General features: G+C 36.0%; 1 protein-coding gene across 1 annotated transcript; it reads left to right on the top strand.

The window, feature by feature from the left end:
* The first annotated feature begins 308 nt into the window (after nt 1-308).
* On the top strand, nt 309-11278 carry LOC145774183 (uncharacterized). The gene is made up of 5 exons (XM_082585354.1): nt 309-429; nt 7307-7414; nt 8029-8109; nt 8842-8937; nt 9764-11278. The coding sequence occupies exons 1-5, from the start codon at nt 390-392 to the stop codon at nt 9886-9888; spliced, it is 450 nt and encodes a 149-aa protein (XP_082441480.1). The 5' UTR covers nt 309-389; the 3' UTR covers nt 9889-11278.
* Nucleotides 11279-13895: the final 2617 nt, after the last annotated feature.

The raw sequence follows: 13895 nt of genomic DNA, 5'->3' as shown, positions 1-13895 counted from the left end.
GCTGAGAATATTAGGTTTGTTTATTAAGAACCAATCAATTATTGTATCGGCTGCATAGCTGAGTGGTGGCGGCACTGGTATGGTACTCAAAAAGACCCTGGTTTAACACTGCTTAAGAGCATGTGGCTGTGTCTTTGGTAGGACACTTGAAGGATGAAGGCATGCCAGAATGTGGACACAAATGTCAGCTTTCTTGACTTCCTGCCACTTAATCTAAACCTTAAACCACCAGGAGAATGTCTGGATACGTTTAAAAAATTATTGTAAGACTAAAATTGATTCTTGGGTCTCATCTCTTATTTCATTGCAGGTACCAGTACTTCAAGTTGTTTGGTTAACACTTTTATATTTCAGTAAATTTGTAATAAATTTCAGACCAATTGTAAACCATGAAGCTTTGTTCTGTTATCTTAGTCATCTGTTTTGCTGGTGAGTTTCTAATATCATATCTTTTGCACAAGTATGAAAATTTTGCATTGTTTTATGATCACAATATTTGCTATATATACGGTATGATATATAATGTATGATATTTTTCTTTTAATGCCTTTTTAGGTTTCCATACTATGTTTGACCTTTCAAAAGTCTTCAAATAAAGTACACTGCAACATTTATGTTAATATGATACATACAGTGTACACTGTCAAATATATAATACCCATCACTTAAAACTAAAAATATGTACAAAATATATAATACACAAAGGTTACTTGTAAGCAAAAAAATAGATGAAATAATTTTATTTTTGTTATGTCATTATATAATTAGTACGGTAATGTACATTTATTGTGGCAGTGCAATGGGCTCATCAAAGACAGGAAGCAGTGAAGGATTGAAGTTAACAGTCATCGAGTCATATAAGTTTGTTTACCTACAATTTATGATGATTGAGCCACTGTCCTTATTAAAAGTTTATGAAAGTGTATTTTATGTGAGTACAAATTTATAACTAGTTCAGTGGAAAGTTAGTTTGTTTATCTTTCATCATGTAAGTCTCTCTTGCCCAGTGCTGTAAAGAATATCTGAAACCGTTACAGGAAGGAAGCGTTGTTGTAAATTCTACCAATCCTACATCATTTTGATATTGCAGCAACCAATAAAAAAATGGACAATCAACATATTGGAAAATATAAGATCTCAACAATAATCTCAATGAACAATTACCAGTTTTATTTAACTAGAAATTTTACATTGATTACAGAATAGATTCTGTAGGTAACACAAATAATTTGTCATAGCACCATTCTTTATAGACTAGAGCACTGTGTTCTGAAAGCTTATGCAAACCGATACTACCACAGCGAACCCCGCAGCATCAGTCTAGAACAGGTTGCTTGTACCTACATTTGTGAAATGGTTAAATAAAGTTGCTGATATTTAGCGACCAACTAGCAACAAGATAATGATTTTTGTGCAGATAGTATTGTTTGATGTGGGAATGCCAATCTTCAGAGTTTGCAATATCCTGTAAGCATAATGGAGTTCTGGTAGAAAGTTCGTCTTGTTGTGTCACAAACATATTATAAAGCCATGAAACCTAATAGCATGTTTTAGGTGCAGACAGTTTAGTTTAGATGAATTATTTGGATATTTAGATGTGACACAATGTGGTGCCTGGTCATTTAGGTATGTACTATTTCCAGTAAAGTCTAATTCATTACAGTATGGCCCGTTTCGGTGAGTCCGATTCGGTGAGTCCAATCCCTATTCGGTGATTTTTTCAATTTTTTTTTTTTTAATTATCGGGTACCGTAGCCTAATTATCATTGCTGTTTTAGGGTTAGAGGTTAGGAACTTACCGAATCGGACTCACCGAATAGTAGCAGACCCAATTCATTAGGTGCTTGATAGTAATACTGCAGACAGTGGTGTACGCAGGATTTTCGTAAGGGGGAGTTCTTGAAATGTTTTTTGAAACAAAATGAAAACGAATTAAAAAACACCTAAACGACTGGCCGCCACACCTAAACATCCTGATGCCACAGTGTGTGCACCAATTTGGCAGGCGCCTAACTGTCTGCATCTAAAAGACATGGACCCAACATGTCAATGTATTTAGTTTAAATTAGCTTAAGTACAAAAAAAAAGCAAAGACAAGTATATCGCCGCTTTAATTCAAGACTGACTTAAGTCCACTTTTCATGATTTTGACTTTTTTGCATTTTTTTGCTAATTGGACATAAGCCCATGTTATGAGCAATTTGCTAAGCTGTACCTGCCTTAAAACCAGAGATACTGTAGGCTTATGTCCACACATTTTTCCAAGTTTTAATAATTTATAGACTTATGTCCATGCATGGACATAAGATAAATTTTTTTATAAAACATTTGGACTTAAGATATTTTTGTGGACTTATGTCCAAAAACTATCAGTGTAATTTTGGTTGTAAGTCCATTACCAATTACTGGCAACTAGTTAAGCTTGCATTGTATCAACATCATAATAACAATCACTTTTCCTTGCAACAAAACTACAGCAGTTGGCCTGCACTTCAACTGGCAGCATGGCAAGTACGGTTTAATTGAACAGTCGTATGCACATTGTATCTATGCGTTCGGGGATTTAAGTAACTTTCAGATTGTACACCTGTACGTAACATACGAACAGAAACCACACAGTCTTGCCATGATCTCTTAGGTAATAGATATTTTATACCAATACAGCATCAGAAAAGGTTGTTGGCTATACCTCCTAGCAGGGAAAACGTTCTTTCATGACAGTATGATACAGGAATGAATCAGTCATTTGTTTGTAACATCTTTAACATTTTTTGACAATCATTTCTACTTATAACCTACCCCTACCTATGGTCATGGTATTTACAGCAGCCTATACCTGAATTATGTTGATGATTGCAAATATAATAATGTGTTGTTTTTAAATAGGTTGTAGTATTTTAGAGTATGGTAAGATAATAACTTAGGGCAGTGAAAATGGAAATAGCAGAAAGCTCAAAAGGTGCAGGTACGAGAAGTTGGATATCAAGCACAGATAAAATAAAAGCGAATGATTGCATATTTGTTCAAGCTGATTTATTCAACAAAAGTGATGTAGGACCAAAGTATACAGATGGCTTATTGTACAAAGAAAAGTCTCTCCTCAAAGGAATTGTGTTGAGTGTATATAGTAACACACTGAGGGTAAAATTTCTGATAGATAATGATGTTACATCCATCAACAAAGAAAATGCTATAACAGAACAAAGACTTGGTGATCAACAACAAAAATTTATTCTTCCAAAAACAAGCGATATTGATGATGATTCAGATATGGATCCTGCTTTTGTGCCACCTTCAAAGCCCCATAATCATGCTGTTACTGATGTGGAAGTTACTGCCAATGTCAACACAGAAGAAGAGGAAGTGTTTCTTTGTGAAAGTGGACAACATTTATTTAAAGCTATGATAGATGAAAGAGATTGTGGTACAGTTCACGGCGTACAAGTTCAGTCTTTTGAAAGGCGATATTTTATTACAGAAGTGCTAAGTGATGCATATTTGTGGGAATGTTTTGATGAAGATGTACACTGCAAGGGAAGTGCAATACTTTGGAATGAAAGTGCTGTTTCAAAGGGTGATTTGAAGTATGGAGTTGAAGGAAGACCTCCGACTCCATTGGAGAAAAGAAAGCGCAAACGGAATGAAGCAGAGTGGGAGAAGAACGTTTTAAAAAAGAAGAGACAAGCAGGAGAGCAATACACTTATAAATCAAAATGTGGTCAAGATTTCGTGAAATCTGCTAGAGCAGTAAAGCAACCATGCTCTGGAATCTGTAAAAAGAAATGTGCAGAAAACATTACAGAAGAAGAAAGAAAGCTAATCCATGACGAATTTTGGGAATTATCTAATATAGGCATAAAACGCACATTTTTAAGTAAATTAATTAATGTGTCAAAAAAGAAGAGAGAAAGGAAGCGTAAGAACCCGAAAGGAAAGAGACGTAACCGACAGTTCACAATAACCTACTCCTTGATTAAACCCAACAGCTCAGGCACAAGTACATCAGTACCAGTATGTCAAAGTTTCTTTCTTAATACACTTGATATTTCAGAAAAGATGGTGAGAACAGTTATCCAGAAAACATCAAAGAGTGGAGCTATTGAAGGAGACTTGCGTGGTCAAACATCAGATCACAACAAGATAGAAGAAAGCAGAATCAACACTATAAAGCAGCATATTCTGATGTTCAAAACTGTTGAATCCCATTACATCAGAAAAGAATCAAATTGTGAATACTTGCCAGAACACTTAAATATTGCAGAGATGCATAGAATGTATGTTGAATGGTGCAGTGAACGTAAGTTTCAACCAGAAAACTATTCCACGTATTACCAAGTATTAACCCAACAATTCAATCTGAAATTTCACAAACCGAAGAAGGATCAATGTGATAGCTGTGTTACTTTTGATAATACTCCAGAACATCTTGTTACCGATCAAATGAAGGCTGATCAACAAAAACACCTTGCTGAAAAGCAACTTGCAAGAGAGCATAAAGAAAAAATGAAGAAGGAAGCTTCTAACGATGCATCTGTTCTTACTGCAGGATTCGATTTCCAGAAAACATTGCTTTCACCTCATGGAAAAGCATCTTCATTTTATTACAGTTTAAGGTTGAAAAATTACAACTTTACTGTGACTAATTTGAACTCTATGCAAACTACTTGCTTTTTGTGGAACGAATGTCATGCAAGAAAAGGTTCTTGTGAAGTAGCATCATGTCTTCTAAGTTTTTTATCAAAACCAAACACCAATGGTGCAAAGAAAATTCACTTGTTTTGTGATCGATGCTGTGGCCAGAACAGTAACCGTATGGTTTATATCATGCTGGCTATTGCTCTCGAGATTTATGGCTTTGATGAAATCACCTTGAACTTTTTGGTATCTGGGCATAGCCAAAACGAAAATGATACAGCCCATTCAATCATAGAACGTGCTGCAAGCAAAATGACCATTTACACTACTGCACAATGGGAAACTTTGATTATGACTGCCTTCAAAAAGCATCAACCAATTGTTGAATGTCTGCAACATAGTGATGTGATTGATTTCAAAAGCAAGGATTTCACTCAGTTTTCGAAAATGATGAAAGCCAATGTCAATGATGGCAATGGAGAAAGAATCTACTGGTCCAAAATTATGCAACTAAAAATCACCAAAGCAGAGCCAACAACATTTTTTATAAAATACAGCTACAGTGAAAGCACATTCAGAAAACTAGACTTAATTGTTCGAAAATCCAGAAAGACGAAGCTGAGCACTACCACAGTACCACTATGCCAAGGTTATATAAATCTTTTCCTGGCACTTCAATGGATAAGAAGAATGATTTGAAAAAACTCTGCCTCAAAGGCTTAATTCCAATTCAACATCACGACTTCTTTCGAAATCTTCCGGTCACTCCCAACAAAGCCAGTATTGAAGTATAATTTCATAAACTAGGCTCAGAAATAAGTGATAGCGCTTCTTTGCAGACACTTTTGATTTAAAGACTTTATGCATATTGATGATTAAAGAAGTTATGCATAAAGTTATGCATATTGATAACGCATCATTCTGTTATGTCCAGTGAACTTGTCAATGTCATTATGCAGTATGGTGGTATATATAAGTTGTGCCAGTTAATAAGTGAAGTGAATGAAAGCGCATTGAATTTAGCAAATATGAAAAAAATTGAGGAAATTTAATAAGGAGATTGTGCTGGTGAATTGTAATGAGTTGGCAATAGTGGTAATTAATGAAGTGCAGTGGATTTAATAAACAAATTAAGTGCAGTAGTTACTATGTGCAATAGCTGAGTTAACAGTGGTAGTTGTTTAAGTACGGTACATTAAATTCAATTACAGTGACTACAGGTTGAATTGCACTAACTGTAGTCTGTATGAAATGGCAACATGTTAATTGAACAGAGAAAGATAATTCAGCACAACTAGTCAACTACACAGCAGTTTTACTCTCTTTTGGGAAAATGTTGCAAATTCACAGTTAGTGTGAGAGTTTGCTAAGAAGAAGAAGAGTTTTTTGGAAGAGTTTGTGTCAGTGTGATTGAATAATTAAATTTGTGATACAGAAATTTTGAACATGAAAGTTTGAGTAAAAATTATGTTATTTTGCTGTATGCTATGATACTTTACCTCTAAAAGTGATTCATCAAATGAAAATGAATGATGCTGCACTGGTATTAAACAATTCATTCGTGTTTTTCAGCATGTAGGTATCTTAACCTTAAGGATAAATAAGACTTATGTCCATTTACATAAAAATGAATCAAAAATATTTCGGAGCAAGAAAGACTTAAGTCCAACAACATACAAAAAAAAAATGATGGCACCACCTAGTGGCAAATTCTTCGGTGATTTTTGTGGACCAACATATTGCCTATCACTGGTAAATAGTAAGTCTCTGTGTGCACATCCATGTCAAAGAAATTTGTTCAGTTGTACAGGCAAATGCAGTTATTTGCAATTATCTCAAAACGCTAAAAATGGACTTAAGTCAGTTTTGAATTCAAGCGGCGATATGCATTGAACGTTTTCAACACACTCTACTCATCAGAAGTAACCATAAGAAAGTTAAGTTGTATACGGTATAAAGAACAAGTTTCAACAGTTAGAGACTGCATTTATATATAAACTAACTAAGAGAGATTGGACAGTTTTAAAGATATGCTTGAAACAAACTGTTTTGTGTAAGTTTTGAGGAATTGTTGGAGCTTATGTTAAGTTATAATACAATTTAGGTAGAGAGGTAACTTTTTTAAACCATGAACAGACATTTTTTGGTGATACTGTATGATTCTTGAGCATTTCTTTTAAAAAACAATCTTATAGGCTTGTTAGGGCTTTATGACTAGCCAAAAACATTCGTTTATTGTTTTTTTTTTATATATATATATACTGTTAAATGTAGTGTTGTTGCTGAGTTACGTCTGTTTATGTTAAGTTGTTGTGCAATGTGCAAAGCGTTGAATTGCAGTTGCAGCATACACAATTACACAATCAGAATGCGATCAAGTTACAGTTCTTAATATGGTCAACAATAGTTTCAGTTCAGTAAATCGTTTCACAATGTTGAACTTTTATCCCTTTTTTAAGTTATGTACTTATATCATTTCTCTTTTGAAAATACAAAATGATATATACAACTACGTGTATTACCAAAGACAAGCAACATCTTTTACACTTCAGTTTGGCTGTGCTATTTAGGGTAAATTATGTTAATCTATGACTTTGTAACAACATTGTGCTATGGTTTGCTTCATAAGCGATTGTAAATATAGCATTTACTAATGATAGCTCTGTTTTAGGAGTGGTATTAAGCAAAGGGAACGAAACAATTACATGTGAATATGGCTACTGGGGAGAGGATTGTGTGAACGTTTGTGGTTCGTGTTCAACTGAACGTGTACCTGAAGGTAAGACATTTTTCTGTATTGAATTAAAAAATCACAACCTTTTTATGCTTTTTGTATCTACGCCTTTGGTTGGTTTCGAATTTTTATCCACGGACTGACAAAGCCTTGATTGGTTATTCCTGGTAGTTTCGCATGCTCTTGACGCAGGGCCGGTTACCGAGATTGGCAGAGTGAAGTTTTCCGATTGTTGAAGTGTTGTTGCTGGGGAATTATTCCATTCACTAGGTGCCGCTGAATGGAGAGCAGTCCTGAAATGCATTGCTCAAGCGCATACCCCGAGAGTCGAACCAGCGCCGCGTGACTTTGAGTCGGGCGTGTAACCACTGAGTGTTGAGTTTGAAACAATTCTCCAAACCTGAATGATGTAACTTATAGCTTGTTAGCACTACAGATTTCGTGGTCTAAAATTGCTGGATTCCATGGCTTGGGAACTGCTACATTTATCAAGGGTTGGTTGTCGTTTCCCACACAAAACTTCTTTTTCCTTTTTAAACATATTTCGGACAAAGGTTCATTAAATTTATATGCGAGCAACATACGTTGTTTAATTATTATTCTCAAACTTACCAAACCCTGCTTTATTCAACTTCCTCCAAGCTCCTCTTTTTTCGCAGGTGAACCGCTGTGTGACCCAGTGACCGGTGAATGTCCAGATGGATGTTTCGGAAGCTACTATGGAGAATTATGTGAAATAGGTATATACCTTGTCAGTTTCTATAAAAGGATTTTTATTTACTTGATCTAGGATGCTTGAGACTAAATATGATTGTACAATCTGTGTTGTCGCAAAACTCTTTACAAGAATAAATCTCTGAACCATATTTTACTGATAAAAAATACCATATTTTAACGCATATTTATGAGTATGTATTTAGTTTCTCATCTTTAACTGAAAAATGATGAGTGTTATTCGTGCAAATCTAATTTGACCGTGCAAAACTTCTTGTAAAAGCAATAAAAGCGCATTTTCAGGAAGTTTATATATTGAATAATGTTCCATATTTTTTTCGAGTTAGTGAATCGGTGTGAATAAACAAGCAAATTCTTTAAGTTTTTAGCCTTTTCGCGAAAATATCGCTTTAGCAGTTTTACACTTTATTACGTTTTTTGTTCACATTCACATGCGTCTGAAAGCAAGCTATTCCTTCTAGCTTTGTTGTTACAACCGATAGAGTAGACTAACTGAACTCGGCTGCAAAGCCGTGCGGTGAGAACTCTGATTCGGCGCTCGAAAGGGTGATGGTTCGAGTTCGACACCGCTCAAGAGCATGTAGCATTGTAGCTATGTCTTTGGCAAGACACTAATAGACGTGCCTGAAAGTGGAAACGAAGATTGGTTTCCTTGCCTTCCTGTCCACTTAATCTAAATTTTCAAGGGTCAGCGTGGATATGACTAAACCAAAATGGTTTATTTTACATTCCTCTAGCCGAGTGCAAACAAGACTGTGGTTCCGGCCAATGCATCTATCCAGATATCTGTGGAAATTGCGGAGACATCAGCAAGGTCGGCCCCAACTGCGAAGGTACAGCCAAAGCACTTGGTTTAACATAAATTTAAAATTGACAAAGGTCACCCATCGCCACCTAAAGATACGGCCTGATTTGTCACATTTTGCAGAAATTTCCAGGTTTTTCTAACTTTGGGCGAACGTTTAAATAAATTTTACAAAAATTATATTTTTACGCTTTCTTTATTCTTCCCCAGATGACACAATAGGTTTTAACATTCTCACATGTTGAAAAACAAAGAAAACGTGATTTCGAAGATTTTAGTCAGACTGTTAATTTTCAACAGTCTGAATTTGCGTTTTTCAACTTACTTTTTCTCATTTGCTACTGCTTCCCCAAGGCAACAAAAAAGTTTTATGTCATTAGGAAACCGCAAAAATTAAAAACATCTCAAAAAATGTCAGTCAAGCACTAGCGGTAGCTGTAATCACAATCTGCAAAATGTGACAAATCAGGCCGCATCTCCAGGTGGCCATGGGTCACCTTGTATGCTGGGTCGGAGGATCACTCCCCTAAGCTAAAACTGCTTTAGGTTTGGACAACCTAAACTTGCGTTGTGTGAGAAGCACGTGCAGCTTTAGTTAGTATTTTGTCGGTGAGTGAACTGAACTTGATGTTACGCTTTAGCCCTTTTACGTGTTGTTAAAAAAAATTGTTATTAGCCTGCTTGCTTTTTATGGCAATGAAAATGGAGTAAATGGCAAAAACTAACAATGTTGAATATTCATCACGTAGCACAGCAACACCAGTAATATCTTTCATAACGTGTATTTTGCGGTGTACTAGGCTATATGTTGTCGCAATAGGCGCAAAAAAATCATGTTTAATATTATTATTTAGACATTCGACTGCGTGGCCTGTTGGGCTCATTGATATCATTCATTGTCATCATCTCTGCCATCTGTTTCTGTGGATTTGGATCCGTTTGGTACAAACGCCGCAAGAACACATCGGCGGCGTTGTAGGTGAACGGAAAGTCTCTGTGTGTTTGCATGTCAATGTAATACAGTCTGTAATTGGAATAATGTTTTACATCCATCTAACCAATAATTCTAATCTCCTTACTTGCGTTTTTGAAGGATTTTTATAGATTTGCTTATGAGTTTTTTTTTTGCCTCACAGTGGTAAAGTCTTGCCACAATGCTCACAAATTCGAGCCCGTTGAATCGATAACAAAACAAAAACAAACTAAGTATCATACTTTCATATTTACTTTCTGAACCAATCAATTAACATCATTAGAACTCGTATTAATTATTTTTCGTCACCACTGACTTGGCGTCGTCATTTATCCACTAGTTGTTGTGTGATCTGTCGCGGTAGCTCAACGCTGACTGCGAATGATGATTTACGCATCTTTTTATCTCACATACCTTGGTACGCCACTTGTCTTAGTATATGTTGTTTTTATAGCGCTGCTAAATTTTCAAAACATAAATAAGTTGGGCTTATTTTTGCTACAAATTATTTCAGGCAGACGTTCAGTATTGCATTGATCTTGAACATGAAATGTTTTGTGGAAATTTTCTGTGAACTTGTTCGCATTCTTGGTATTTTTAACTAAAAAATGTAGATTTACTGCTGGTCTAATTTGCCAAATTTATCACTCAGTTATAAAACTTTACTTTTCAAATCAAAGGACTTGTAGTTCAAGAGTTGTTGCAGTTATGAGAATTGTTAATTCATGATATGCTTGTAAAAAGAACTTCAACTTTTTTATTGCTAGTTTAGTTTCCTTTCAACGATTCAGGTGCTCACGTTGATTGGAATTCTTACAACATGTTTAAAATATAGGATCATATTTCGTATTATGTATGTAATAGGTTGGTGCCATTTTCGCATCAAGTTTTAAAACTGGTTGCTTGTTTCTGGTAGTGGTGCTCGTGTCTCGAAACAAATAAAAACCTCCATTGATTCACCTACACTGACAATTTTGATATGATATGTTTTGCTCTTATCGGACATATACTGTAGCTCAAACAAACTCGCTCCAAGGGAAATTTTAACATTCCCAGTCTCACTTGTGGCTCGAGAATGGTAGCCACTTTAAAAGGCCTTGCCTGTTGCAGAGCGACAATAAATAGAGCCATAGCATTATTATTAAATACTCTACATTAATAATGATACTGAGACACTCATTTATAGTTCTATTTACAATTGCACAGTATCATTTGAAGATTGGTGGTGTAAAATTTGTTTGCCTCGTGTGTGAGTGAATTGGTATGGACAAAGGCTTTATTTTATTTCGAGACTCTCGTGATATACTTCAAGACTCGTTTGGTTATCTAAGTACTGGTTGTATTCGTACCAAGTCATTTTATCAAGTTTTCAATAAATTTTAATGGAATGTACACCGGACAATTTTGTGACTGTTTTCTTGGATCGTTTGCTGCCTTTACATCAGTAATATCAGTTGAGATGCCTTCGTCAGCAACTCAGTTCTTTGCAAAAAGAAGCTGATTTACAGGCTGTGTGTAAGAACAGAAAAAAATCCGCTTCGTAAATGGAATACGCCATGTGCGCTATCACAAAAGAGGACAACTTGTCTTGCTGCTAAATGTGTACATAAGTGAAATGCTTGCTATTGGTCAAATATTTGCTAGAAACGGCGGCAAGAATAATATCGCGTCTGTTAGGGCAAAACGTTCTTTTTTTGCATTTAATAAACGTCAAAGAACGTACCTTCATAAAACAGTTGATTTCTACACTCAGCACATCAAGACTTACACGACTCATTCAACCAATGAATAATTAAGTATGACCTTCAAACACACATCGGTTCATGTTTCTTTGCTAAGTTCACGCTGCGTTAGTTTAATTGATACGTGTGAACAACAGTTTGTGTCTCAAAGCTTTACCAAGGTTACATGATGAAAGACACAACTACATTGAAGTATTTCTTCAAGGACAAGTTCCCTCAGCCACATACGCATGAAACTATGTTTTGCTGCATTTGCTGTAAACTGACTGGAACCAGATTGTCAAGGAAGATTTTTGCAAAAATTATCGGATTTTAAAGTAGTTTCCTTTTTCTATCTCACTCGAACCCTAACTTTATCTTCTACATCTGGCATGTTAGGACTTCGCAGATGACACTTGTTTACCTTGAAAAAACAACACTTCGAAATCTTCAGCTCGAAATTAGAAGGGTTTCCACCTCGTATTAAATAAAAATAAGACTTCGTTCACATGAAGTTTTTGGCCTATGAAGCCACGGTAAGCCACCGTAGTGAAGATGCAAGTCTGTTGCAGTAATTACATTCGAATTGTTATACCTTGTTTTTTCACTGGTCTCATTCAACGTTGATTTGTTTGAGCCTGTAATCTGAATGTGTCTACTTGCAGGTTCCCAGTTTTAAGTTTTCTTTTGTGACAAAAACTTTATGTAAACAATCAATAAAGCATGTCAGACAGGGGCGAAACAGAGTTTGTTGTTAGTGTTCAAAGCGTAGGTTTTAAATATCGCAAAAGAGGTATTGGATTTCAACACGCTCGAACACCTTTCCAATAAACCAATTGATTGAAAGCGCGTCAATATCAATTGTTTTTCAATTAATTAAACTTAAATCGATATAGCCTACAGGTTGTTGCTTAGTTGGTCCACCCTGATAAAGCGCATATTTTTCAGCCATTGAAATAGGAGATCTTGTGTTACAATATTGCCGACTCACACACATCTTTGCATTATAAATACGTTATTTTTCATCAGCTTAATACTGCTAAGTGTCCTATGAAATACCCGCTTGAGAAAATCTCTGTTTAGTTAGTAGCATGTTCTTGGAAAACGTGCTCTGCGCGCCAACCGACGCCGTAGCGTTAGTTTATTGTTAGCAAACGTTAAAAGTACGCAAAAAACAAAACTCTTGGTCAATAATCGATCTTGCGCTCGGTGACCTTGCGTTTAAACAAGCCGCCAGAGATTAATATTAATCTGGGACGGAGAGTTATTTCCACGTCGATTTCATGTTGGTTAACATAAAGTTTTAACATAACTTCGTGGATTGAGCAGCTTGGTTGAAGTTCCACGAAAAAGGCACGTGACGTGACCTTCAGCTGGCAGCATCACTGAAGAAAACTTACCTTCCTGCATATTTCACAGGTGTAGAACAGTTAAATACATTTGTGAAGCAATGATCATGCTTCTGAAAGCGACACTCAATCCATTGCTTCTTGCATATGTTTTTCAAATTGACAACCTCTCAGTCTGAGCATTTTAATGACTTTGTTTTTCAAATTGAATGCACGTTGTATGACAACCAGCAATACCCAGTTGTTTCGACGTCATAGCCTAATATGTTTCAATAGAAAACATTTAAGCAATCGCCCAGTGGCAAAGGTCAAAAAGCTGAACGTCATGCTTGAAATTCTTCACTTCATAAAAGTAACTTCTTCGCGACGCTCGAATGGGCCGCGGTCCGACCAGGGGCGGCGGATGCCCCTTGTCCTCAATTTTTCTGTAGATGGAAGGGCAATGGTGCCCTTTTAAGGTCATGTAAGCTACTGCACATTTTGCAATATAACAATTTCTGCTATTTGCTTTTAGCCTAATTATGATCTTTTATTTTTGCCTCAAAATAATATTCACGGCACAAAATTCTGCAACACAGTAGGTTACATCATTATAACATAGCATGCTTCTTTGTATACCGGACACTTGTAAGCTATTATTACTCAATAGTGAGCTGATAGATAAGCATTAAAAAATTGGCCTTTCAGTAAACAAAAGTGCCCTTTTTTTACAATCCTGCCCCCTCCCCTAGTCAAAAATCGTTCCGGCGCCCCTGGGTCCGACACCATTCCAAAGCACGCGGTTGTGTCTGCAAGACACTTATAAAGGCGTGCCAGAATAATGGGAGTACCTGACTCGATACCCGTTCGCTTTCGTTAGTGCCTAAGACTGAGTGTAACGAGAACCTTTATCTTCTCATTCCCAGAAGCTCAATAACTGAGCATGAAACCTTTATACATATTA

This window comes from Aplidium turbinatum, chromosome 7 (assembly GCF_918807975.1).
Source record: "Aplidium turbinatum chromosome 7, kaAplTurb1.1, whole genome shotgun sequence".
Classification (NCBI taxonomy): Eukaryota; Metazoa; Chordata; class Ascidiacea; order Aplousobranchia; family Polyclinidae; genus Aplidium; species Aplidium turbinatum.
The sequence above is the reverse complement of the archived record's forward strand: the minus strand, read 5'-3'. Positions and strand labels throughout refer to the sequence as shown.

Excerpts from the sequence above, each read along its gene's own strand:
- LOC145774183 (XM_082585354.1), top strand. The coding sequence starts at position 390 with ATGAAGCTTTGTTCTGTTATCTTAGTCATCTGTTTTGCTG. Across the intron at positions 8,110-8,841 it reads TGGAGAATTATGTGAAATAG|CCGAGTGCAAACAAGACTGT; the intron begins GTATATACCTTG and ends ACATTCCTCTAG. Across the intron at positions 8,938-9,763 it reads GGTCGGCCCCAACTGCGAAG|ACATTCGACTGCGTGGCCTG; the intron begins GTACAGCCAAAG and ends ATTATTATTTAG.